Genomic DNA, 23,978 nt, shown 5'->3' with positions numbered 1-23,978 from the left:
ACCCCAATTTAAAAAGCCATAGGTTTGTTCTGGCAGTGCAGTCATAGAGATAACTACTCATGGCTTTACAAATTGGTTTTCTTGCAATCATCTCACTAGCACGGGCCGGGCCTGCAGCCCTTTGGTATTTTGTCTATGTTCTGTTCGAAACTGTTTTTTTCTACAAAACCCAAAGCAAGCCAGAGCTGAGCAGGAGCCTCTCCTCTGCCCTCCCGTGCCCACAGCTGCCCTGCCCCACATCCCACAGCACTGGGACCTCCCCTTGCTGGGGTGACCCTGCCCACATCAAGCACCCTTCATGTGCTCCTTTATCAGCTGTGGCTTCAGATTGTTCTTCAAGAGAGACCTTAGGGTGCTTAAAATCAACTGACTGACCCAGGAAAGCATTGGAGGAGAAAAATTGTTGTTTTCTTGCTAACCTTTTCCTTATTGCTGCAGTTCCCTTTCAGAATGGGGCTTCTGTAGGTGGCTGCTTTGGCATCGCCATTGGAGACAAGCCCTCTCCATAAGCAAAGGCAGAGTTTTCTTGTACTCATTTTTCTAACAAATTGTCAATATTTATTCATGGACTTCTGTGGTATTTGCACACACCTTGAAGCCCAGCAGAGCATGTTGGGAGAGACGATGGTCTGGCTATATCCATCCAGCCACCACATCACTGTGGTTAAGGGAAGGCTGGTTCAATACAGACCAAACCATGGAACTCCAGAAAACAGCCGCTTGACACATTTTAGATAAAATGGAGACATTTTCCGAACAAAAAATATCCCAGGATTTGTGTTGCAGATGCACATTCACACATCACTAAAACAGCTATTTGTAATTTTCTCATGATGACCTTTAATGCCTGGCTCAAGATGACTCAGGTAGGTACAGCCCCTCCACAGAGAGAAACCTTCAGCCACATGGGCTGACACTTTGGTGTCAGAAGCACAGTTAATTTTAAACTGGAAAAGCAGCACATTATGAGAGCTGTATGTGTTTGATGCTTCATTTCATATATAAAGACATCCCATGAAATAAACCCCATACCAATAAAAACCCAGAAATTTTCTTTGGCACCAGAAAAATATATATTGAGCCATGATAGGTTTGGACCTATTTTTTTAAGCATCATATTTCTTCTTCCTTCAGAATTTTTTTTTTGTAAGATACAACTAGGTGCTATTGTAGTGTTATAATATGCAAAGTAATTTCAAATGATTAATACCTTGACAGCATAATCTTGTAAAAATCGTTTTTATCCATTATCTAAAATCAACTTTTAATTAAAAGAACGTTATGTTTATTTTCTGATACTGAATTACCTTGATTATTTTAAAATTGTGTGGGATGTTGGCACATACTAAATATACAACAAATATTTTTCTGCTGGGCTTTAACTGTCTGCCTGAAGTGTGAGTTTCAATTATTAAACATTAATAAGTATGTCCTGCTATGTGAGTCTGCAATTAATTTTGCCAGGAATCAGCTCTGTATTTTTGTAATCTACATCGTAGAAGGAACATACCACCTTCTTTCAAAACTGTACTGTATTAGCCCAGAATTGGTATTTTTTTAACATTAATAAGAAAGGTTTGCAGGAACCAGAGCCCAGCTGAACCCCAGATGGAGCTCCAGGGATCCCATTCAGTGCACGGTGTCGGTGTTGTGTGGGCAGCAGCCCTGGCTCTGTACTCAGCTCTGCCACTGCATGCTGGTTACTCCGATGTTTTGTGTTTGCCTCAGGAGGCCGAAAGTCGCCGGCAGCCCCTGACTGTGCCCCAGGGACAAACAGCTCCGCGAGGCTGAAGAGGACACGCGGGACCCCGGCGTGTGTCACCCCCACCCCCGCAAGGCTCCGCGCCCTCCTCAGAGAGCTGCTGAAGGTGAGCTGAGATTTGCCCCCACGGTAATCCCACACCACATCTGCACTAAGAATGAAACTGCACACTCAGTACATGGGAATATTTTATTTTGACTTTACATGCGGTGTTAAAAACCCAAAGAACGTATTATTTACACATCCACAATACAAGTTTACAAGATATCTATACATGTTAAAGTACTCTATAGTAATAGAGCAGCTTCATTTAAGGGTTACTTTTTTTATGCCGTACCATTAAAAAAGATACAATCTGCGTTTACCTTTGCACAAATGGATAAAGCATCTTTTATTATTAAATTAACAGAATAAGGACTAGGTTGAATGTTAGAAATTTCAACATAAATACTGAGAGAACTCACATTACCATCTACAAGGCAGCACAATGTTACAGGAGGTTATCAGGGTTCACATACATTTATCTTCCGGGTCACACAAGTCTGTATTAATATTTGTAAAGTGAATTCGGATCAGTTTGTGTCTTTTGACAACTGAGTACATTTTAATAGTTATTAATCTGTAGTGTTTTAGTTGCAAGACAGAAGTGTTTAGGAAGAAAGATCATTGATTTTTGGATCCAGAGGTCTCAGGAAATAAATGTTCCTTACAGCCTTAGAAGAAAAAAATGACTACTTCTATCCTTTATTCTTTGTTTTGTAACAGAGATCCAGTTTTAGTGACTAACCTTTTCTCTCCTTTGAACACATAAAATAAATCTCCGCCATCTCTGAAACCCATTGCAGTTATTTGTCCCACTAATTCATGAATATTCCTCTGCCATGGTTATTTCTATAGTTATGTTCAATAAACAATGTGGTAGTGTGTAGTTTGCAAGCTAAAATAGCCATCTGTGTTGAACATCAGCTGCAAGTGGATACTGTAAACCCTACTAAATAGCTTACACAACTTTAGCAGGTGTTCCATTACCCTAGAAACCTCATTTGATTTCACATTATAACTGTTTGATCCTTCAGAGAGCTGGAGTGGAATGTTTATCATGGTAAGGTGATTTAATGCTGCTGTCTTCTTGGATTGTAGGCTGCCTTTAGTTACCATTAATTATTCTTGTGTTTTATCTCTTTTTTTTTTTTGGGTGCTGTTGAGAGGTTTTACAACTGGCACTCAGGAGATATGTGCTATAGTGGGAACACTTGACAGATTAAATTTTTTTTTTTTAGTACTTTTATCATTTGCATGAATAAGGCACAAAATGCACAGATTCAGGTAAACTCACACATAATATTTACAGAATATTGTCATTACCTGCATGACTTTGGAAAAAAACAAACCTTACTTTACACAACAAAAACAAATCGATTGCACTACTGTTGAGTTTTCACAGACTGCTTCTGCCAGGCCAATTAATGGTTCTCCTTTTTTATTGACAAGAGTCTATCAGTGTGTAGGGCGTTATTAAATGCAACAAAAACGTGACCTTCTCCAGTTACACAGGCATTTGCCAAGTGAACTGACTATTAGCTGCCCTCAGCGAGAAGTACAGGGGCTCAAGTTCACAGTGGCCAGGTATTGGATGGAGGCACTGTGGAAACACAGTAAAACTCCCCCGTTCCAGCCCAAAACACCAGATTTGAAATGCACAGCTCTGAATCAATAGCAGCATAACAGAGTTATGAAGAATTAAACGTGTCTGCACTCTTTGACTGGGTGACTGTTTGATCCAGGCGTTGCCCTCAGAAGGCTGTCAGAGGTGCGCAGTTCATCCTCAGCTGGCTCCGAGCTGAACCCAGCGGGCTGCAGAAGGCAGAGTCATCTGTTTGTTCAGTCATGCTCAATGTAAACAATTCCATAGCATAAAAGATGCAATGGGAATCTAAGTACATCCTAGTGTGTACAGTACACACACACATCCACACACACGCACAGCTTTATCTGTGGCAAAAACAAAATGCCACACACATGGAGAGAAAAAAATAATAATGCTACAGTTGGGCCAGAGACTTAATTCCAGCAAATTGATTATTAACCCAGCTATTGATTGAGACATTACCATTTTCTGACATTTGTGCAAGAGGCAAGGTGAATGCATACATAGTAAAATGTTCACATTTAATGGGAATGACCACACTTAATGGCAGTCTAAAATGGAACCCATTTTTCAAGTATTTGCTTACTGTTTTTTTCCCAACAACTGTTGTTTAGCTATTTAGAACAGTAATGTAGCCCCCACCCCGTTGTGCTACATGTCTCCTTAGCTCCAAACAAAAGAAATGTAATGACCAGCACTTTCCTTTGTTTTTTTTTGTGTTTGCTCATAGCAAGAACACGAAGTCTTGCTACAGCTCTACGTGGCAAGACACAGATGTTGCTCAAGTAAAGACAGTTTCTTTGGCCACTTTGTTCTCCTTAGTAACAAGCAGGTCTCTGTCTTATGTGTCTACCACAACATCATCTCACAACCTGTACAGGTCAATGCCACACTCATTTTAGCACAGACATGTCCTAGTAGCTGTATTTGTTCAGTGGTCTGACTGATGTCGTCTGTGGGACGAATGAGGGTTTTGGTGGCACGTCGGGTTTTAGGGAGGGTGTCCTCTTTATTCCTGTGCGAGGCAGGGTGCCGTTGCTCGTGTAGCTGCTTTGCCTGGACAAGGAAGGCTGGAGGTGAACGCTGACAGGCGTCCCTTGCATGTAGTCCATCTTTGTGCCTGCCGTGGGAGCCATGTACCCCCCACGATTAATACTTGGCTGTCTGGATAACAAAACACCATTTGGTGAGTTTAAGTTTTTAGGAAGGGCAGATATTGAGTGCCTCTGTGAAGAATTTTTGTGATAACCCCTCTGCCTTTCCAAAGAGGTCATTGGTACTGCAGGAGTGGTGGGAACGTCCACTCGTTTTGTGGGACTGTTTCTCGGAAGAGTCGATGGTGGAGAGTATAAAGACGCCTCCCTGTTGGGAACCTTAGGTGGGATCTCAGACATATTGCCCATTGGATCCAGCATTAAAGTCTGGTGGGCCACTTGAATATCTCCCATAATTGCTTTGGGATTATTAGTAGTTTCATTTAAGTGTTTCAGAAAATCATTCAGGGTGTTCCTGGAATCAACAGATCTCCTGTGGTCTCTTTTGCTGGATGATTTTGTAAGTGGATGATCAATATGCTGCACCTTTTTGTCTGCCTTGTGCGCATTAGAATTTGAGAAAGATGTGTTGTAGTCATGGGTAGCATTGGGAAGAACAATAGCACTAGGAATATGTCCATGACTTAGAGGAGAGTGGGGTGGAGGACTGGAAGGAAAAAACTGAGGGCTTTTTAGAGGGGTTTCCTTTCGTGAAGCATTGAGGTTACCATGCGCTTTGTCTGACTGACTTTTCATAGCCTGCAGAGTCTTTTGTTGAAGAACTGGTGTTGATTCAGGAGTTGGAAGCGCAGCTAATTCTGGAGGCTGTCCCCTGTGGTCCATCATCATGGACTTGGTATCACCGTTTGGAGGCAACTCCTTCCTGCTGGTCAGCAGGTTTGTGTACAGTTTGGGTGAATCAATGTTCTGCTGATATTCCTTGACAGGACTGTCAAACAGCCCGTTCAGTTTGGCAAAGCTGCCGCTGGAGTCAGTGCAGGACTGAGCCGATTCCGCATCTTTGTGGATTTTCCTGGATTTCCGTACAAATATATCCCGGTAACAGTAAACGGCCACTCCCGCAATAAAGGCTCCCAGGACAAAAGCAGCAAAGACACAAGTGATTAGGACATTCATATGTACCATTTGGTTGGACTCTCCTGATTGCACTTCCCACCTCACACCTGCAAAAGACAGGCAGGATATCATAAATCTACAGGTATTTCACACTGACACATTTCAGAAGGCGGCAGCCTTCCTCAGGGAAGTGTCTACTAAGTGTGTGTAAGTGCTCTGGCTGTGGTATTGGTGTAACTCAGTAGGATCCTGCAATCTACACCACTGGTGAGTGCAAATAATTTTATAAAATTTAATTATAAAATGACTGTGTGTGCACTGACAAGGCTAAATGAAGACTGTCCATTTTCTCTGATAATGAGGAAAGCTTGTCGCAGCTTCTCTCCTTATATTTTGTTTAGCCTGTCCCCAGATTTCCTTTAAGGCTCACAAATAGGGGCCTTATGTTATTAACATTAATGATTTCTGCTGGAAAATTGAGGTTAGAAGGTCCTACTGGGCCAGACAGCAATTAATAACTCATGGATGGATTTCTCTCTCTCTTTCCTGCCCCACTCATAAATCAGTATCAAAGGAGAGACAGGATTATGCAAATGTTGTGTAAAAAACGTGTAACATATATACTGCATTGTCATAGCCACGCTAATGTAATACTTGTGAACTACTCCACTCCCAGGCTGCTAGCCCTGAAGTGGCACACCTGCACTTACTATACATGTCCAAGTTTGAAGATAATGTGATTCTCTTAGAGCAGTGGTTTTTTTATTTTTACCAATAACGAACATAAATACTTGCATAACATTATAAAACCGACTTAGGTTAAGATATTAGAGAATGTTAAAATTTAGAAACTTTTAGCTTAGACCAAGAAATCGAATATTTGATTAATTTTTTTATCTGGGTATTAACAAGCTACCTTTGGTTTTGTTTAGATTTTTTAAAGCAACCACAGACATCTTGCAGCTAAGATAATGTTAGTTTTTAATTGAAGTAATTCTGTTGCTATCCCAAGAGATGTTAAAATGAAAGAGCAAGAGGGAAGGAACAGAGCCACTTTTTGTTAGAGGCAAGGCCTTTGAATATTGTTAATGTTCAGGGTTACAGGTTTTAATGGCACTGTGCAGAAGCAGAAGGAAAACATGAGTAAAGTTCGCCAAGAGCTATGACACAGAATGTGATTTAGAACCAGGAGCAAATGATAATAAAAACTTAAAACAAAATGAAAAATAACTGCAACAAATTAAAATGACAAATGCACGGCCATAATGGCTGATAGGAAACCTGATATGTTTTGGTGAATGGTAATAAAACACAAATGGTTTTTGGCTGGTGAGATTTTTCAGTAAATACAGAATTGTGCAAACATGTCTGTCACCTTGCTGTGCTGTGCACTGACAGAGACTTGTGTTAAATTTTGGTTATGGGATTGGAAGCTTCTCGATTCTGTGGTTGACTGCAATAGTCCTATTGAATTAAGGTCTAAGCTGCCATAAGAGCCTAATCAAAGGTTCACTTAGCTGAAAGAATGGCTACAGAAAGATGAACTACAGGCAGCATAGGTTTCTTGTGTGTTCAGCTTAAAACCTCTGCATGTCTCAGTATGTACTGAGATCATCTCTAAACTGATGCTCATATCCAGAGGATAAAAATCCAGCACATTCTTACTCTGACCCTTTTTCTTCAAAAACATGTTCCAGGCAAGCAGAGTTTGGGATATGCCCCATTTAACACACGGAGCTCTGCTTTGTGTTCTGTTTTGCCACCACCCCCAACCCAAATAAAAAAAAAAAACCAAAACAGAAGCAACCATTCATATGAGGACTAACAGACTAAGCCAAACTAGACTGGATTGAAAACAATGAACAGAGGTGCAGATAGGTAATTTTTTTAATGTATCCAGAACTGCCATTGATTTCAATGGGAGTTTTGGAACACTCCAGGATTAAAAGGCTGAGCTTGTTACCTGTGTTTCCCATTGTAAGCTCTAAGCAGCACTTTGTCCACAGGGTAAGTAGGTATGAAAAACATGATTGCACTGTCTGCATATTCACAGGAAATGGGTGTAAAATAGAGCCCAACAATCATGGCTGTTACACTTAAGCCTTAGACAATGCTGAGACTTATCAGGTTTCCATTCAGCTGCAATGTATTCCCTGGTAAGGCCTTACCCTTTGGGACACCTGATAATGGATCAGAATAATCAGAAGTGTTTGGGTCATCTTGAACTACAAATTTCCGAGAGCCAGTCACTTTAGGTTTCCAGGAACCAATCACTTTAGGTGATATAACTGGGATACTTGCCATTGTGGTAATGGAAGCTGAGGAGAACTCCATGTCTGTGGTGGCAAACAGATTTTTATTAATGTGTTTCATGGCACATCTAAGCTACAGCTGGACATAGTATTTTATGGGAGTTACATATCAGAGCAAAATGTGAGCCCCCCCTACACTCTGCAGAAGTACAGGTGGCTGATTAAAATCAATTACTTCAAAACTGTAAGTATGAAAAAAGTACATTTACACATCAACAGCTGCTAGCCAAAAAGCCAGAGAAGTCAAACATGAAAGCAGTGCAAAAGTTAAAGTAAGCAACTGTGGGGGTGAAAAGCACAGCTTAGTCTACTTAATTGCTATATTCTTCACTGGAGACAACATACTTGGCTGCCTTTTAAACATCTTCAAAAAAAAAAAAAGAAGTTACTTGGAATGATACACACTCATGACAGGTTATGCCTGAGAAACCAGATCAGCTCCATTAGTGCTATTATGGTATACCAGGAACTGCTGAATGAGCCATTTCTGCAGGTGGGGATAAAAGGAATGTTTTTAACCCCTATTTTGTAATGGTTCCTAAGGAACAATCCTGCAGAGATTCTGGCTCCTCTGTAGTACATTTGCTGAACAGACCCACCACAGCCTACATGAAAATGCACAGAGGAGGAAACTCAGCAAACTGGGTTTACAATTCACAGTCTCGTTTGCACCCTGGAGTATTTTGTGTTCACTGTCCCAGTAGGTTTAGGCATGAAGGTCTATGGCTTGAGATGAGACTTGAGAAATGTACTTCAGAAGCACACTCATTCAGAACTTGAAAATATGGTTAAGTTGTATCTGTGTCATAAAATATCACTTTGAAAATTCAGTTGATAAGCACTCATGAAGCCAGGAAACATTTCTATGTGACAGTTTTGTTTTGTTTCCTTAAGTGAGTCTCTAACTTGCATTATGGGTACATAGGTCTGGAAAATATTTGTCTCAAACATTACTTCTTGTCAAGTTACAGAAGTATCAGAAACCAAACCACAAATAGTGTTCTTGTTGCACTCTTACAAATTTAACATACAAATAGATTATTTTCCTGTTTGTCAGTCAGAAACGTGCCCTTAGTTTGAAAGCAAAGACCCAAGTTCCAAAAGTAAAGACTGGAAAGTAAGGGCTGAGTCTTGCTCCTGTTGAAGTCAACACAGTTTCTGCTCTTGAGTTCAACAGAGGAGCACTGTGTGTCCCTGAACACCAGGGGCTGGGGGTGAACACATTATTAGAAAAATCACTGGAGGAGAAAAGGATGCAAAAGTCCAGGTGACAACAATGCACAACGTTTTTCTAAGCCACTTTTGTCTACACAATTTCTCATTCAGCTACACAGTTTGTGATGTTAAATTTTTTTCCATTAGCACAAACTACTTAAAGCATTTCAAAAATAACGAAATACACATTTTAGAAAATGTGTATTTGTGCAAAAAGCTTGCTGGGAAAGAAGGAAAAGAGTAAAGGAGAGGTAAGGAGGAAGATGATGGAGTTCTGCCATTCATCTACTAGAGGTGACCAAGAGGGGCATTCACAAACGCATGGCTGGGATCAAGAGTAAAGCTTAGTGGACTTCGTGCAGTGAAGATGTCATCTATGTTAATCAGGCTCTTTAATAAAAGATGTCTCAATAAATAATGAGCTGTTAACATGCGGCTACACAGGGTGAAGTGCTGAGTGAGAAGAGTCTGACTATCTTTACCATCAGTGGGAACATGAGTAAAAGCACAAAAATGGAGGATTGCCAACTGTGCAAAAGGAAGGAAAAAAGGGCTGAAAATGCTGAACTGAAGGAAAGTAAAGGTCATTAATTCAAAAAAATTAAAAAAAACTAACCAGATGTTGGGTCGCCAAATATTTTGTAATCTGGTGTAGCTGTAGTAGGCAAAATTTCTAAAAGAATTAAAGGAACAAGTAATCAGTAAAAAGTAACGAAAAGAAAGCAAAAGATCTCAAACCTGAGTAATGGAAAATAAAAACTAAAATATCACTGGTTACAAAAAATAAATTCTTCAATACTTTGCTGTAGACCCCAAATAGCTGTAAACTGCTGAAGGAAAGACAAAAACTCTGCCACCCAGGCCTAAAAAGCTCAGCTTTGTGAACATTCACAGTAACACCAGGTGATGTGTTCGTCATGTTACTGAAAAGCTCATCAGAAATTTAACATCCACAGTGAGGTGTGGCCACAGACTATGGTGAGACATTCCAAAGGAGCAGCTGTGACTGTGCCTTACCATGGCAGTCCCCAAGCTGTGCTGTGTTGCCATATTCGACATCTTGTACGTATCCTCCAGTGCTGTGGTTGTATGAAACAAACAAAGAGAACCTGCAATTAACAGTATTAGTAAGGATACAAATGGAGATTTTTTTTTTTTTTTTTCTGGAAGCAGCAAATGGAAACATCTACAACAGCCAGGGTATGGCTTTAGGATTGTACAAAATGTACAGGAGAGTCAGGCTTTAAAACTCTCTGTGTGTGCTAATGCCAGGAAATAGAAGAAAAAAAAAATCCCTTTTTTTAGGCAGCTACATCATGTCTTCTCCATTGGGCATGCTCTTGGGTTTAGATACAACCATCCAATTATACCAGTTAAAGTTTGCACTGGCCTGCTACAAAGGCCTCTTTTTAAGATACAGCTGCTAGTGCACCATATATTACAGACTTGATTTGTGCAAAATGCTTTTGGTATGCATATATAGCACCCCAGCTCCAGTGCAGAGGCACAACCTTGCTCTTCCCACTGTGAATCCTGTGCTTTCATATTTGCAAATCCCTGTGCCCTGACCATGAGCATGCCTGGGAGGGGATACTGTCTGCTGTCCTCTCGGAGCTGCTCAGGTTTGCATGCTGCAATCGCTTGCCTTCCTGCTTCCAACTGCTCTTCCTACAGGTCTGCCTGTCCTCCTACACATGTAAAACTCCTACTGAAAGCAAGTCTTCACCCAGAGGTTGCAGAATTTAGCATTCTGTTCTCTTACATATACAGTGCACTGAAAAAAACAGTTTTAAAAAAATAGAGATTTAGTAACTGTGTGCAAGGGAGGTGGCACAGGCATGAGCTCGTGGGGTCTGTAAAGCATAGTCAGAGATGCTGGGCTAACGAGGAAAGGAGTACTTACAGCATGCCTGGTGTCACTCTTCCACACGCCTCATGGTCTAACCAGCCACAGTATGGGTCCCGTGAAGCAATACATGCCCTTGCAAGAGAAAAACCCCAAAAAATCATGCATTTTTAACTTCCTTCCTAAGAAACGCCGGTGCCCTTGCTTTAAGGGGAGTTCAGGAACGGAGCCGTACTTTTTACATGACCCGTGACGCTCACAGCGACTCAGGGGAATTCTAACGACGCAGCTGGAGAACGCCACGAACAGAGCATGGTGGTCTCTGTCCAGCTGGAGGGAAATGACTCTTCTGTCCTCCTCGCTCTCTGCATTGCACCTGGGCAGCAAAAACAAGGGCAGGCCACTGCTTTAGTGACTGTAGTACTTTGTGCAGTAAACATTTTATTTATTGTCTGTGTAGCTACTGAACAGAAATTTTTCACATACACAAATGTAACCTACTACTCTTTGCTGAGACATTGCTAAACAAACTTCTGAGTTATCAAATGCTGGCTTCTGGCTCCTGCTAACAGCTGGGTGAGAAGTTTGCTGAACTATATAGGAAAAAAAAAATTCCAAATCTATTTTCTTTGTTCTCTCAGTCACCATAAATATTGTGAGAGAGCAGAAGAGGAGTCCTGTATTGGATGCCTGCAGAGTCCAATTGGAATGCTTCCACTCCCAAATTCTTTGTGCCAAAAAATAAACAGGTTTAAAATGATCAGATACAGGTTATACACTATTGGCCACTCTTGAGCAACCCTCAAGATAAGCACAGATCATTTCTTTTTAACATCAGCAAACACTTCTGATGTTTCAGATGTATTTGCAGGAGAATTAGACTGTGTCACTGACGTCACTGGAGTGGAATTAAGTTGTTCATTCAACCCATGCAAAATGGCAAGTGACCAAATATTTTCGGGTTATTCAACATGAGGAACATGATGAAATGACAAACAAGTGGTGATGTTGGTGATAATGAGCTGGTGCACCATAATCTTTTTTAGCTAGGTACCAAGGACTAGATGAAGAGCTTAGCTGGTCTGGTAATACTTACTTTGCATGATTATATGCTTCAATCTCTTCCAGTAATATGCTGTCATTCAAAGAAAAAGGCCTGGTCTTTGCCAAGATTTTAAGCACTACTCCTGCTTCGGAGCCAACAAATATGACTGTGTAGTTCTGGTAGGGTCCAGCGGCGTGGTCTACAGCAATTGCTGTCAGTCTGTATCTAGCGAGACCAAAAGGCAAATCATTAACAGCAAGTTTTCTTGTTTTCCTTTTCACAGATGTTACTTTTGAACTGTCATACCTGACACGTGTTTTGGTAAACCAGGGCTCCTCAGTGACTGAGGGAACAGCTGAGTCCATCAAAGGATGAGATTTGATGAAGGAGAGCGTTTCGTCCGGGAAATCAATGGAGGTTTTGTAAGCCTCTGCTAGGCCGTGTTTTGCACAGCAGCCAGGTCTGAAATGAGAACAACATTGTTTTCCTCTTGATATTTTAGTTAATGAGAGAAGGCAGCTGGTTAATGAGCATCCTTATGGCTGAAGTGTCAAGATCTGCTTTGGGTTTTACCCAACAAGGCACTCAAGAGTGCAGCTGATTTAAGGTAGCTCTTTAAAGGACCATGTTATGACATCATGAGTAAGAACCTTTTACCTTGGCTTTGGTACTTTGTCTTCAGGTACAGCTGTCCAAACAGAGTCAGGAGTCTTTTGTTCTTTAAATCTCCCTTTGAAGACTTTCTCGATGTCATCCATGCTGAAAGCACACACTGCTGAACCAGGGATGCTGTAAAATTCGAAAAATAGTTTCAAGAACTCAGCTTACAATGGCACTCATCTCAGTGTAAGAGAAAACCAGAGATCTGCCTTTGATGAAAGGTTGCTCATCTCTCACCTGTTGAGCTGTGTGGTGAATACACCGACAACGGTGGGCACTCCATTGATTTCTATTATATCTGTGATGGACTGCAGAACATCAAAGTAGAAGAATGAATCCCCAGGAACTGAGCAGTTGAGCCGAGCTTTCAGAAAGGATGTCCAGTGTTTCTCCAGGACCCTTTGGGAGCCCCCCATGTCATTTTTGCAGATGCGTGCCACACGGGAATACACAGCCTGTGAAAGGCAAAAAAGAAACAAAGAGGGAGAGAGGCTTGAGAGATGCAAGGGAAACAGTGTTTGTTTCTGAGCTCTTAATAAAACACCGAGATAATGTTGTTAACAGGAAGCTGCCATTTATCTGCACAGAGAAGATGAAAGCAAATGGTGTTCAGCTCGTAGTGCACAGGCATCTTAATGTATCACCAAGCAAATGCATCTCCACAGTTTGCCCCCACCCTTTTTGCCTTCAAAATCATGTTGTTAGTGAGATTTAAAGACTTTAATTAACCATGTGTAAGGGATTTAATAATTTATTGTAGAATATCCTTCCATGGTGAGGCATGAATGTTATACTCTGTACTGGCATGACTGAATTATTCAATATCCAGGGACAGTAGAGAAACGTCTTTGAAACTCTCCTTTTGTGTTGTTTTCTTTTGTTTCTTTAATAAGCATGAAAACACCCTCAGCTTTTCCATTACTTGCCACAAGAGTTAAGGCAACAGCAGCACTAAGGCAACAGCACATTGAAAGATACCTGTAGTGAGCTCACTAACAGCGAGGCCTGGAGAACAGAAACAGCTTTTTGGTTGAACAATGCACTGCTCTAGTTCTCTTTTTCTCCACTCTCTGTAAATTATGATGGGAAAACTGTGCAAGCTTTCTCCTAGTTCCTCCTTCATAGTATGAACTGTGCTAGTTTCTGATGCTGTTTTGGGATGAGCTCTTTCTGCTGTGACTCAACGCTCACGGTGACGATACCGACCTTGCCTAAAGTGTTGTGCTCGACAGCAATTTCTCGGAAGAAGAAATAAACGTAGTTCCCATATTCTATGGCATGGAGGAAGTGTGGTTCTGTAAGAAAGAGCAAGGAGAAGTTACTTCAAAGAACTGCTCAGTGGGCACACGACACTGTGAGAGTTGGCAGCTCCTCCCCAGGTCCATACCAGCCAATGTGAGCTCCAGTCTTCCAGATACTTTAGGATGTCCAAATACAGGTGCACTGGAGTTTAAATGAACTTGAGGTCTTTGGCATTGGCTAATGGACTGTAAAAAGGCCCCACAGAAACTGTACTTCAGCTAAGGTATTTGTTACTGCAAATTCATTCATTGAAGCATTTAACAAAAATGTCGTCTTTTTTTTTTGGGCATTATGCAGCTTTTTAAGTGTAATTATACTATTCCAAAAGCCTCATACATGCTGACAGTGTAGCATATGTGTAAACCAGGCTGGCTGTGAATTACCTGACCTTCTGTGCCACTGAAATTGCATTTGCCATATGTATGGGAAAATACTCCCCAAATTACCTTTTATCCATTTGGAATCATACTTTATTGTTCTTAAGGCAGATCCATCCCCCATGCTGCGATAAATAACAGCATCACTTGCCAGGAAATCTGCTACTGTTGCTGAATACAATTTTCCATCTAAAACAGAAGTTGAAAACATGGTATTAAGAGGCCTTTTAATAATCTAGAGAATTCTGACTAGCCTGTATTTTCCCCATTTCTTCACTGTCACACTTCCCCAGATTGCTGTAACCTATTTATTAACAGGTCAGCTTCTAATCCTTTGAAGGCCCTTTAAAAAATTTAAGAGCAGGGGCACCATGACACCTTTAGCTTTCCTGTGCTTGCTTTAAAAGCTCTGTGTCTCCTTTGGTGTCATTAATCATTTAGACTCATTACAAGTAAAAGTTCTTACCAGCAAAGAGGGCGACATTGGTTTGTCTGGCATCAAATGGGCATCTTGCCAAACCACTAATTTCCTCCCCATCATACTCTAATGTATTCAACTAGAGAAGAAAAATAAATGGGTGATAGTGTCATTTCTATTTTGTGCACTGGCACAAAAGCATAACATTGTCTTTCCACAAAACTTAATTCAGCACATTGGCTTCTGTCTGGTTTTATTTCACCTTGAAGCACTCTCCAGTCACACTGGATGTATTTGCTATGGCATAACCAGAGCAAGCAAAACCAGTAACGGATTAACGGCATCTTCAATACTCTTACCCGATAGTATCTGCACATAGGGTTAAATGCATTTGTTCCACAGACAAACACCATCTCATCATTTCTTGGAACAAAGACTTTAATGAAGTTATGGCATTCATCCTGAAAAGAGAGTAAGATGTATTAATCACAAACTCCATGTATATAATAAATACTAGTGTCGTTTTTCTGTAACGTGCTAGACTTACTTTATGTTTGCCTTTCATAGCACAGTTCTCTCTGTCCTGCTGCTTTGATCTCCATGTTAATTTCTGTCAAAGCAGACCAAAAAGGAACATTTTAATTCCTTGCCACAGAAGATTCTTTTAAAAAACCATTAAAACCAAAGGACACACCTCTCCCTTTCCAGCATGCATCTACTCACCTTGCTTGGGGTAACTTCTGATTTTGGAACTTCATTTAAGTTTACAGTATAAACCTGGTCCCTGTTTGCAGAGTAGAAAGAGAACAGGAAATTCAGTAATTCTGTGCTCTTTTATTTGGTAAGCTAAATCTATTTTCAGAATGTTGTGTTAGACCAGCAACTTCTATGTGAAATGCTTAGGGATTTTCTGTGTTTAATGCAAATGGGAGAAGGTTGTTCATGTGCAACACGGGGTGGTTTTGATTTTTATTGGTGTGGTCCTGAGAGAGCACCTGCAGTGTCCAGCAGTCCATCCCTGTCTGCCCATTCTGCTGAGGACTAACCTGGGCTGTAAATATGCAAGTGTGTTATCCTCACTTCCTACAGCCCTGACGTGTCAGTCCAAGTTTAAAATGATCAGGAGAGGTTTTTATCAGGCAGGGCAGTAATATAAAAGAGGGAAAAGAGCATTTGATCATTGGTTTTAGCTTAACTACAGTAACTGCAGCCTTCAAATCCAATTTTCATGCACTGGCCATAGATATGGTATATTTCTCTGGGAAGTCCTGCCCCAATTCTAATTTTTATCATTATTCTGCACATTTTTCTAAATGAATTTTACACATAAATGCAAAACCAGAAAAGAATTTTAATCTAATGAACTGAGTGAAGGAAAATTACCTGCCAGTGATATAAAGTGTGTCTCGAATTTTCAACATTAGTTGGAAGTCCAGTCTGTGCTGAGATTCATTGCCTGAAGGGCGTCCTCTAAATACTGGATATTGCCTTGAATCTGCAAGTAAAAATGGGCTACACCATCACTCAGGATTATAGAGCTAAAGAATCAATATATGGCATTGATTAGCTGTATATACTAGGTGTAGAAGGGTTTAAACTAAATTCCTTGAGTAATGTCTTGAATAAAAATGAGGAAAAGATGGCTAATGTCAGCAAATGTTCTTTTTCCTGAAGTTATTGCTGTATTTCTGATTGCTTTTTTAAGAAAATGATTAAGTGTTCTATTAAAGATACAAAGCCAGTAAACACATTTCAATTTGAAAGGAATCAGATTTTGTTTTTTAACTTCCCATGGGGGGGGGGGGGGGGGGGGGGAACAAAGGTAAAAAAAAAAAAAAAAAAAAAAATCGAATTAGAACTTTTCCCCTGGTGTTTAGCAGCACTTGCAGATTCACTCACAGTGGTAGTCCACGACGTTAATGGGGTCCTCGTCCTCGGGGAAGCTGCCGGCGCGGCAGCGGGACAGGCTCAGCAGCGTCACCAGGGCACAGAGCGCGGGGAGCCTCATGGCGGGGCACAGCGGAGCGCGGCCTGGGCGGCACCGCTCAGCGACCTGCGAACGACAGCGGGGAGGCTGCAGCAGCAGCACGGGACACGGGCACCTCCTGCCAACAGGCCTTTGCTTTGTGCTTGAGCATCGGCAGCGCTGGACGCGCTGGAAACTGCTGTGGGACACAGCCCTGCTCGAAGCTGCTCCGAAACATAGTGATGGTTGCTAATTTTTAGCTGGATTTATGGGCATTTCCAAAGAAGCTGACGACTGTCAGCCCATTTAATTCACAGAATCAGAAATAGAACATGCAGGCTGCTGACCTGGCAAGAAAAATTGTCAAACTTGGGATTAGAATTTTAATTAAACTGCAATCTCTTTCCATCCCCTTAATCACTGAATGTCATCCAACACAAACCCTTTTCCCATGAAGTACCTAAATCTCATCCACAAAACGTCGTGACACACACAATGTGTCTGAGCATCCACGCTGTGTTTTAATGCCATTGCTTGTTTCCAGGCTGTGCCATCCCAGTACTAAGTCCAACGTGCCCACTGTCCCAGCCCTGATGCCAAGGGCCAGACACCTGAAGCTTTGCCTTGTGCAGTGACTTACACCTGTGCAAAGTAAATGCAAACTGCTGCCCCTGCAGTGTGACAGCGTTGTCACACACTTCACAAGGGTGGCAAGGGACTCCAATGGGGATGCAATGTTGAACCACCTTCCCAAGGTTCCACTTTTCCCCCTCATTTGCTACTGTTGAAGGCTTCAGGGGCTTTCACCTGGGGGTTGTGTGTGTGTGTGCGCTGTAGATTAGACAGCACAGATCATGACAGCACCACAACATTATACAACAAAGCTTTTAAGAGGGGAAGGGAAACGTAACTTCTTCAATTAAACCACAGGAATATTTCAGTGAGCAGAATGTAACTACTCAAGTTGCAATTTGGGTAGGATGCAAGAAAACACATCACAAAGTGAAATGTAATCCTTAATGACTGCAAGTGGACTGGGCAGGGGTCATATTTCTCATTAGAAACCTGGCAAATGTAGTATTATTCCCTCCTCCAACCTTTTGGAGGCATTCATTCAGCCCCGATTCACAGGTCAGAGCTCTGAGTCATCAGCTCAGTGCCTTGCAGTTGCTGAAATTGGTTATTAAATGCTTTGTCTAAACAGAAAAAAAAAAGAGAAACCTTTCCATTTTAATGTTTCAAGACTTTCAGTGAGAAGAACACTTTGCCAACACAAAGTGCCAGACCTACCCAGCAAAGCACAGAAGTATTAATCATTCAATAATCTGAAAAGCAATTAAAAAAACCTCTTCATAACAACACTTAACCTTTCAGTAATGCTTACAGGGGACGAAAATGCTGTATTTGTTAATTGATACTATGGCTGGGGCAGGGCTTCCTCCTTCCAGGGGCTGCGGAGCTGTCAGTTCAGGCTGGACTGTGAGGAGACCAGCTGAAAGGCTGGGAACATTTGGGGATGGGGGCGGGGGTGTTGTCTGGATGCCTGCCCATCACAGACTGACCTGGAAAGAAGCATTTTCCACTGTTAATGATATTTCTGTATCTCAGTCCACCAGTCCAGAACGAATGGGCTGTGCTCTTAGTCAAGATTGATGAGTGCAGTGGTTAATAAACACTAATGATTCCTGGCACTTTCCCTCTGCTCTTCCTTGTCCTGACATGGCCTCTTCAGCTGAAGCATCTTGCGTTAAATTACTAATGAGCAAACTTAAAACAAACTGGAATTAATAAAGTTAGTCAAATTAGTTCTTTCTTGTGAAAGCACCATTAGAGTAAAGTCCTGCAGCACTGTGGCTCCCAGACACAATAACAAATCATTAATGCTTACACGGTCTTTTTTTTTTTTGGTCCTTTTGTAAGGAAAAGCAGGCTCCAAATATCCAACCCACTCCTTTTCCAGTGAAAGAGAAAGGGGAGACACATAAAGTGCACGTTGAGTCAGTGTGCAGTAACATCTATAAGGTGCTTAGTAAAAGTCCTCCCTGCAGCCTTGTTTTCTTGGAGAACAAATGAATACAAATTGCCAAAGAGCAAGAAGCTCTCCCAGACATGTAGGCCGCAGTTAGCATAGAGCATGAGGCTGCTTCTGGCCCACATCATGACTCAAAGAGACCCCGGCCTGGCTTCAAATTGCAAACTCTACAAGTTCCACCTGTACCAAGCACGGGCATGTAACAGGAAGTTTCTTTTTCACAATTCTTTTTCCTTCCCATGTCCCATCTGGGAAGCATTTATTGGGACAATTACAAAACTTCCATGTAACCTGCCTTACACAGGCAGATACTGATTTCTGGACTTCAGGAAATGGCTGCAGAGGAAAGGGCAATTTGTTTTTGTTTTTAGGTCACAACTGTCAAAGGGCAACTTGTTTTTAGGTCACGATTATCATGGCCAATACACAGCAAACTGTCACAAAAGCGAACAGGAAACAACTGAAATGCCAGGTAAGCAAAGACAGTATCAGTTCTCTTGAACAGATTCAAATTTCAGGTGGGATATCAAACTCCATAAAAGAATGTGAGGTTCTGTAATTGTAAATCCACAGGATGTGTTTCCCCAGAGGCTGCATCCAGACCAGCAACAAACTCACATTTATGTCTTCCCCAAAATACCCTCAAACATCGCAGGATACTCCAGAGATGAACTCTGAGAACATACAGGGCAGGAATAGTTATGTTCAGCAATCTTTTCTACCTAAACATCATCTGTCACAAATCTCTATCAAAGAAAATAACCTACATGAAGCACAGACCCTCGTCATGACAAGACAGAAAAGCAGCCAGAGAGCTGCACTGGATTAACAAACCACAGGTAATCACTTCTCACCAGCCAGGCAAGAAGTACAGATTTCTTTATTATTTTGCTTGGAAAATTATTACAAGAATATTAACAGTAGCTCTGATTTCCAGCTACATATGAAAAGAAAATGCACCTGCTTCAAGAGGCTCTTAAATGCAGCTTTTATCTGGTTGGACACAGGCTTGGGATCAGAACCACTGAAGAGAGAATAAACTGAGAAGAACAGCTGTTTCCTGGATAATCAGAAAAATGGGCTCCCCCTAGCCCTCGGAGCAGGGGTTTATGACAGCCAGGTGTAGCCTTCTGGTAGACACAGATAGGCTGGTGTGAAAGACGTAATTCCTGCCACATTCAAACCTTTCAGTGGAGGCCACTACTGGGCACTACAAATAACAATGCTGAAATATCTGTTAGGCCTGGAATAGCTGATTACAAAATGCTGGCAATGTCTACCTTCAAGCAAATGCAGAAAACATTCATACTCCGGGTTTGATTATTTTCCCCCGCCAGGATTCAGCCCAGTCTTTGATTAATTTCTCTTATAAATTGCATTCCTAGCATTTCTGCTGGAAAACAATCCATGGCAAGTGCAATGTTTGGACATTACCATATTGCTATCCTTGTTTTGCAGCTGGGCAATTGAGGCACAGATCAAAGCTGAATCTGTGACCAAGGCCAGCCACCACAAAAGGCTTTTCAAAGGTTCTGGACTGCTCGGGGTCAGATGTGCTCCTTCCTTGCAGCACGGGCACTGACCAGTGTCCCTCAGGTGAGAAGCTCTTACAGATCAGAGCTCCCCTGGCCACGTGGCCTATGCCATAATGAGTTGTGTTGCAAGGAGAAGGAACTAGAGGTGTAAATGTTAACTGGTGGCAAAAATCCACCTTGTTAAGGAGGTGAGCAACCTGCCTGAAACAGGCCTCAGGGAGATGCTGTTGGTCAAATGGGAGGCAGGCAGTTGTCCCAAGTAATAAACTGGCTCTTTGTGGCCACCACCTTTCAATCTCAGATAGAAATCCCATCCTTCAATTCCTGATTGGGGGAATCCAGAGAAGCAGGATATAATTTCTGTTAAAATATGAGCCTGCCTTCAAACAATCACACATGAAGGCGAACAGGCTGGTGTTTCTTGCCCATTAATCTACTCCAGCCTTTGACAACGTGCTGGTGACGCTCCATCAATCATCTTTCCGTGCACTGCCACGTAAAAGAGAAGGGGGAAGGGAAAGGGCATTCAGCCAGCTGGGGAGAAGCAACATATAAAATGGCTTCAAACCAGACTGATGCAATATCTTCTACTTACTGAAAAAAAAAAAATTCTTTAAAATCTCCTTAACACAATAAATGCTTCTCAAAATGCTAAGCACAGACAGGAGTACAGTACAGCAAACCAGCCTCAAGTTCAAGACAGGTCAGAACAAAAGACACATCCTAAAAGCTCACTTGTGGGGAGTTTGGCAAGGAATGGAGGAAAGGTGTGCAATAATAAAAGCTGGGTAAATGACTACATCACCCTCCTCCTCCACCAGACTGAGGCTGTGAGGTGAGACCCTCTGTGCTTGGAAGTACAAGCTGGCCCTAGCGCTGAAGGGGGACAGGCAGAATTGATTAGCAATATGCTGAGCTTAGTGAATTTATGTCCATGTGGTTTCCCACAATCCCCACTGACTGGACTTGGACAGGTCAGGAAATCCCTGCTGTCCTCTGTTTCTTCCTGCATGCAAATGGCTCCCTGAGGGCACTAATTAGTGCAAGGGCACTGACTAGTGTCTTTCTCAGATGGTACCTTCTGAAATTTTGAGCATGAAACCACTCTAATAATAAGGTAAAACAAAACAAAACAATCTTTTGCTGCTGCTTGTTCACAGATGCTCAACAAGTTTCTCAGGGCCTACAGCTGAGACTTCAGTTCCTGATGCAGAGCAAAGCTGATCCCATGCAACACCCAGCAACTTCCACTGAGCCTCTGACACAAGCCCTGCTGAGGGCAACAGGGCACCCTTGGACAGTGGTTGCAGGGCACCGAGCCCCTGGCCAAAGCAGTGCCTTGAAGCTCTTTAACCAGAAGAACATTCGAGCAACAAAGATCTGTTGGCCAGGCTAGAGCAAGTCACAGATTCCACCTGCAAACAAATAAAGGCGGAATAGGAACTTTCTTGTGTTTAGCACCTCTCCCCTTTTTTCTGGATGCAAAGGCCTAGTGTAGAAAGGTTAAAAATCTTGTTTACTACAGCCTCAGGGATTATCTTTTGATGTACAAATCACTTATGGTCTACTAATAGCAGTTAAAAAACACTACCTGAAAAGGGTATGGTTCAAATTCTGGGCTTGGTGAAGTTAAAAGCCTGCTGGCAGTGACTCCACTTTAGGGGGCTGAGGATTTGCACCTGAGTTTACCTGCTGATGGTAACTGCTGCCAGGTGGGAGAAGTTCAACTCCTTGAGCCAGCTGCAGAGGGAACACAGCTCACCAGTGAGCACAGAGTACAGAAAGGGAGGGTGTTGCTCAGTTTCATTTTGGCAACCAGGTCAATCTTTTCAGAAGATAAAACATTCACAAGACAATACATGAAGGTGGTACAGGTTGCCTTCAGGGGTGCCCTAGACTTGTAGAAATGTACCCATTGGCAACCACAGGTGCACCTGAACATTCACTCAGAATAGCACCTAACCCCTGCTGTGACTGGAATAACATAACTTCAGAGCAGAGCCACACATTGGGGTGTGTTTTGGTGATCAAAATATGAAAATGAAGCCTTTTTGTACATCTGAGTCAAAATATAAGACCAGCATGGCCCAGGCTCTGGCGCCTTGAACTCTAGAGGGAGAGCCAACAATTCTTTTCCCCGTCTCTATTTTTTGGTCTTGGTCTTTTTTTTCTATGTTTTACTGTGTGAAATGTGTATGATGAGTCATTTGCTTACAAGCCAGAAAGTATTCCACATACAATGCAACATTTGCCTTAAAAATCTGTATCAGTATTTCTGATAGGAAAGGCAGGGGATTAGATTCCCATTTTAGGTCATATCTATACATAGGTTTTCCAGTGATGCAATTGTGTTGCATGCAAAAGCGTGGTAAGTCCTCCCAAAACAGGGATGCAACAGCCAGCATCAATGCAAGTGTGATTTTCTTTACAATTCTTTTTAATGTCATTCCAGTATGTGTTTCTTCTAATGAAGGCTGACTTCAATAAAGTTCCTCAAGGCAATGCCTGACACAGAGGTTTACTGTACATTCAAATCTTAGAGATTCTCTATGATGTGATAAATCCATGTTGAGGAATTTGGTGACAGATTGTTTCAGCTAATTATCAAATAACAGGAAAATATTTGTGGCTATAATAAAAGAAAGGTACTTAATTCTTATAGTCCCTTTTAGGAACATGAAGCATGATTTTGTATGATAAATAGGTGACAAAAACTCTTTCTGTCCTATAAAGGTACACCCAAATGTAAACTTGCAGTATGCAGCCATCCTTACTTTTTGTAACAACTTTAAAGTCTGCAGCTCTGGAGAAAAAATTTAGGATATTTAGGGCTGAGATATTAATTGAGCATGAAAGTGCAAATAACAGGTCTGTTATTTTAAGATAATACTTGACTTCTTTTAAGGATTCTGCATTAACACCTCTTGATCTATGCCTAAGTAAAAAAAGATAGTTTAGTATTAAAGTGATGAAACCCTACCACTGAGTATCACAGCTTTCATCTTAATTGGCTTATGGCACTGCCAACTACACTTCAGTTGTTTGCAGGCTTTGAACGTTGCAGCAAGCGCACCCCTCTTGCTCTAGAAGGAGCTGACAGAACTTGCAAAATGGATGCGGTGACTTTTAATGATGCAAGTGTTTGGTGGTTGATTAGAAGCACTTTGAGGGCTAAATTCTCCTGTGATCAAAAATTTACTTGAACACCAGATAGTTCCAGCAGGAAAGGAAATAAAATGCTGAGCAAACTGTAAGTGATTGCCTCAATTATGGTTATTTTAAGTTAATTTTTGAGACTGAATGTTAACTAGCTTCCCTTATAAGGATTAACACGAAAGTCCTGCACCTGAAACCAACCTTTGACTTCAGCTCACATCTATGGTCAGATCTGTTCTGTTTTGCAAAGCTCTGCAGGACATGCTTTCCTTGCAAGTTTGCCAGGGTTGGGCTATTGGTGATGGAGTGCAAGGTGCTTTAACTTAAGCAGGGCTCTGGATTCACCATTTTAGCAGACCTGCATTTCATTAATTCAAACTGCTCATGCCCAACTGGGACTGCCCTAGGATATATTAAATTTATTTGTGGAAGTGTCTGCGAACTGGTGCAGAGAATGTCAGTACAGTGACATTTGTTCCACACTCTTGGCCCTGATCCTCCTTTAATTCCTGGCCATGGGCAGCTCTGGAAGCAGGAACTCCCACCCCTGCCCTGACCCCAACCAGAGCAAAGCAAAGCCACCTTGCTGGGGA

At 41.8% G+C, this 23,978-nt stretch overlaps 1 protein-coding gene across 7 annotated transcripts in view; it reads right to left on the bottom strand.

The window, feature by feature from the left end:
• Positions 1-1,943: 1,943 nt before the first annotated feature.
• SEMA6D (semaphorin 6D) overlaps positions 1,944-23,978 on the bottom strand; it is a 31,184-nt gene continuing 9,149 nt past the window's right edge. The window contains exons 2-19 of one of the 7 annotated variants that reach the window (XM_082290907.1): positions 16,596-16,749; positions 16,080-16,191; positions 15,420-15,480; positions 15,244-15,306; positions 15,056-15,157; positions 14,745-14,835; positions 14,348-14,467; positions 13,806-13,894; positions 12,837-13,054; positions 12,597-12,728; positions 12,246-12,401; positions 11,991-12,164; positions 11,130-11,270; positions 10,952-11,029; positions 10,066-10,157; positions 9,665-9,721; positions 7,690-7,857; positions 1,944-5,628 (exon numbers count right to left, since the gene is read on the bottom strand). In XM_082290907.1, coding sequence (XP_082147033.1) covers positions 4,325-5,628; positions 7,690-7,857; positions 9,665-9,721; positions 10,066-10,157; positions 10,952-11,029; positions 11,130-11,270; positions 11,991-12,164; positions 12,246-12,401; positions 12,597-12,728; positions 12,837-13,054; positions 13,806-13,894; positions 14,348-14,467; positions 14,745-14,835; positions 15,056-15,157; positions 15,244-15,306; positions 15,420-15,480; positions 16,080-16,191; positions 16,596-16,704 — 3,267 coding nt within the window. In that variant the 5' untranslated portion in view covers positions 16,705-16,749 and the 3' untranslated portion in view covers positions 1,944-4,324. Of the gene's footprint in view, positions 5,629-7,689; positions 7,858-9,664; positions 9,722-10,065; positions 10,158-10,951; positions 11,030-11,129; positions 11,271-11,990; positions 12,165-12,245; positions 12,402-12,596; positions 12,729-12,836; positions 13,055-13,805; positions 13,895-14,347; positions 14,468-14,744; positions 14,836-15,055; positions 15,158-15,243; positions 15,307-15,419; positions 15,481-16,079; positions 16,192-16,595; positions 16,750-23,978 lie in introns of those variants that run through there. The other 6 variants (XM_082290908.1, XM_082290909.1, XM_082290910.1 and 3 more) reach the window with 6 other exon arrangements.

This window comes from Coloeus monedula (assembly GCF_965178545.1).
Source record: "Coloeus monedula genome assembly, chromosome: 14".
Classification (NCBI taxonomy): domain Eukaryota; kingdom Metazoa; phylum Chordata; class Aves; order Passeriformes; family Corvidae; genus Coloeus; species Coloeus monedula.
The sequence above is the reverse complement of the archived record's forward strand: the minus strand, read 5'-3'. Positions and strand labels throughout refer to the sequence as shown.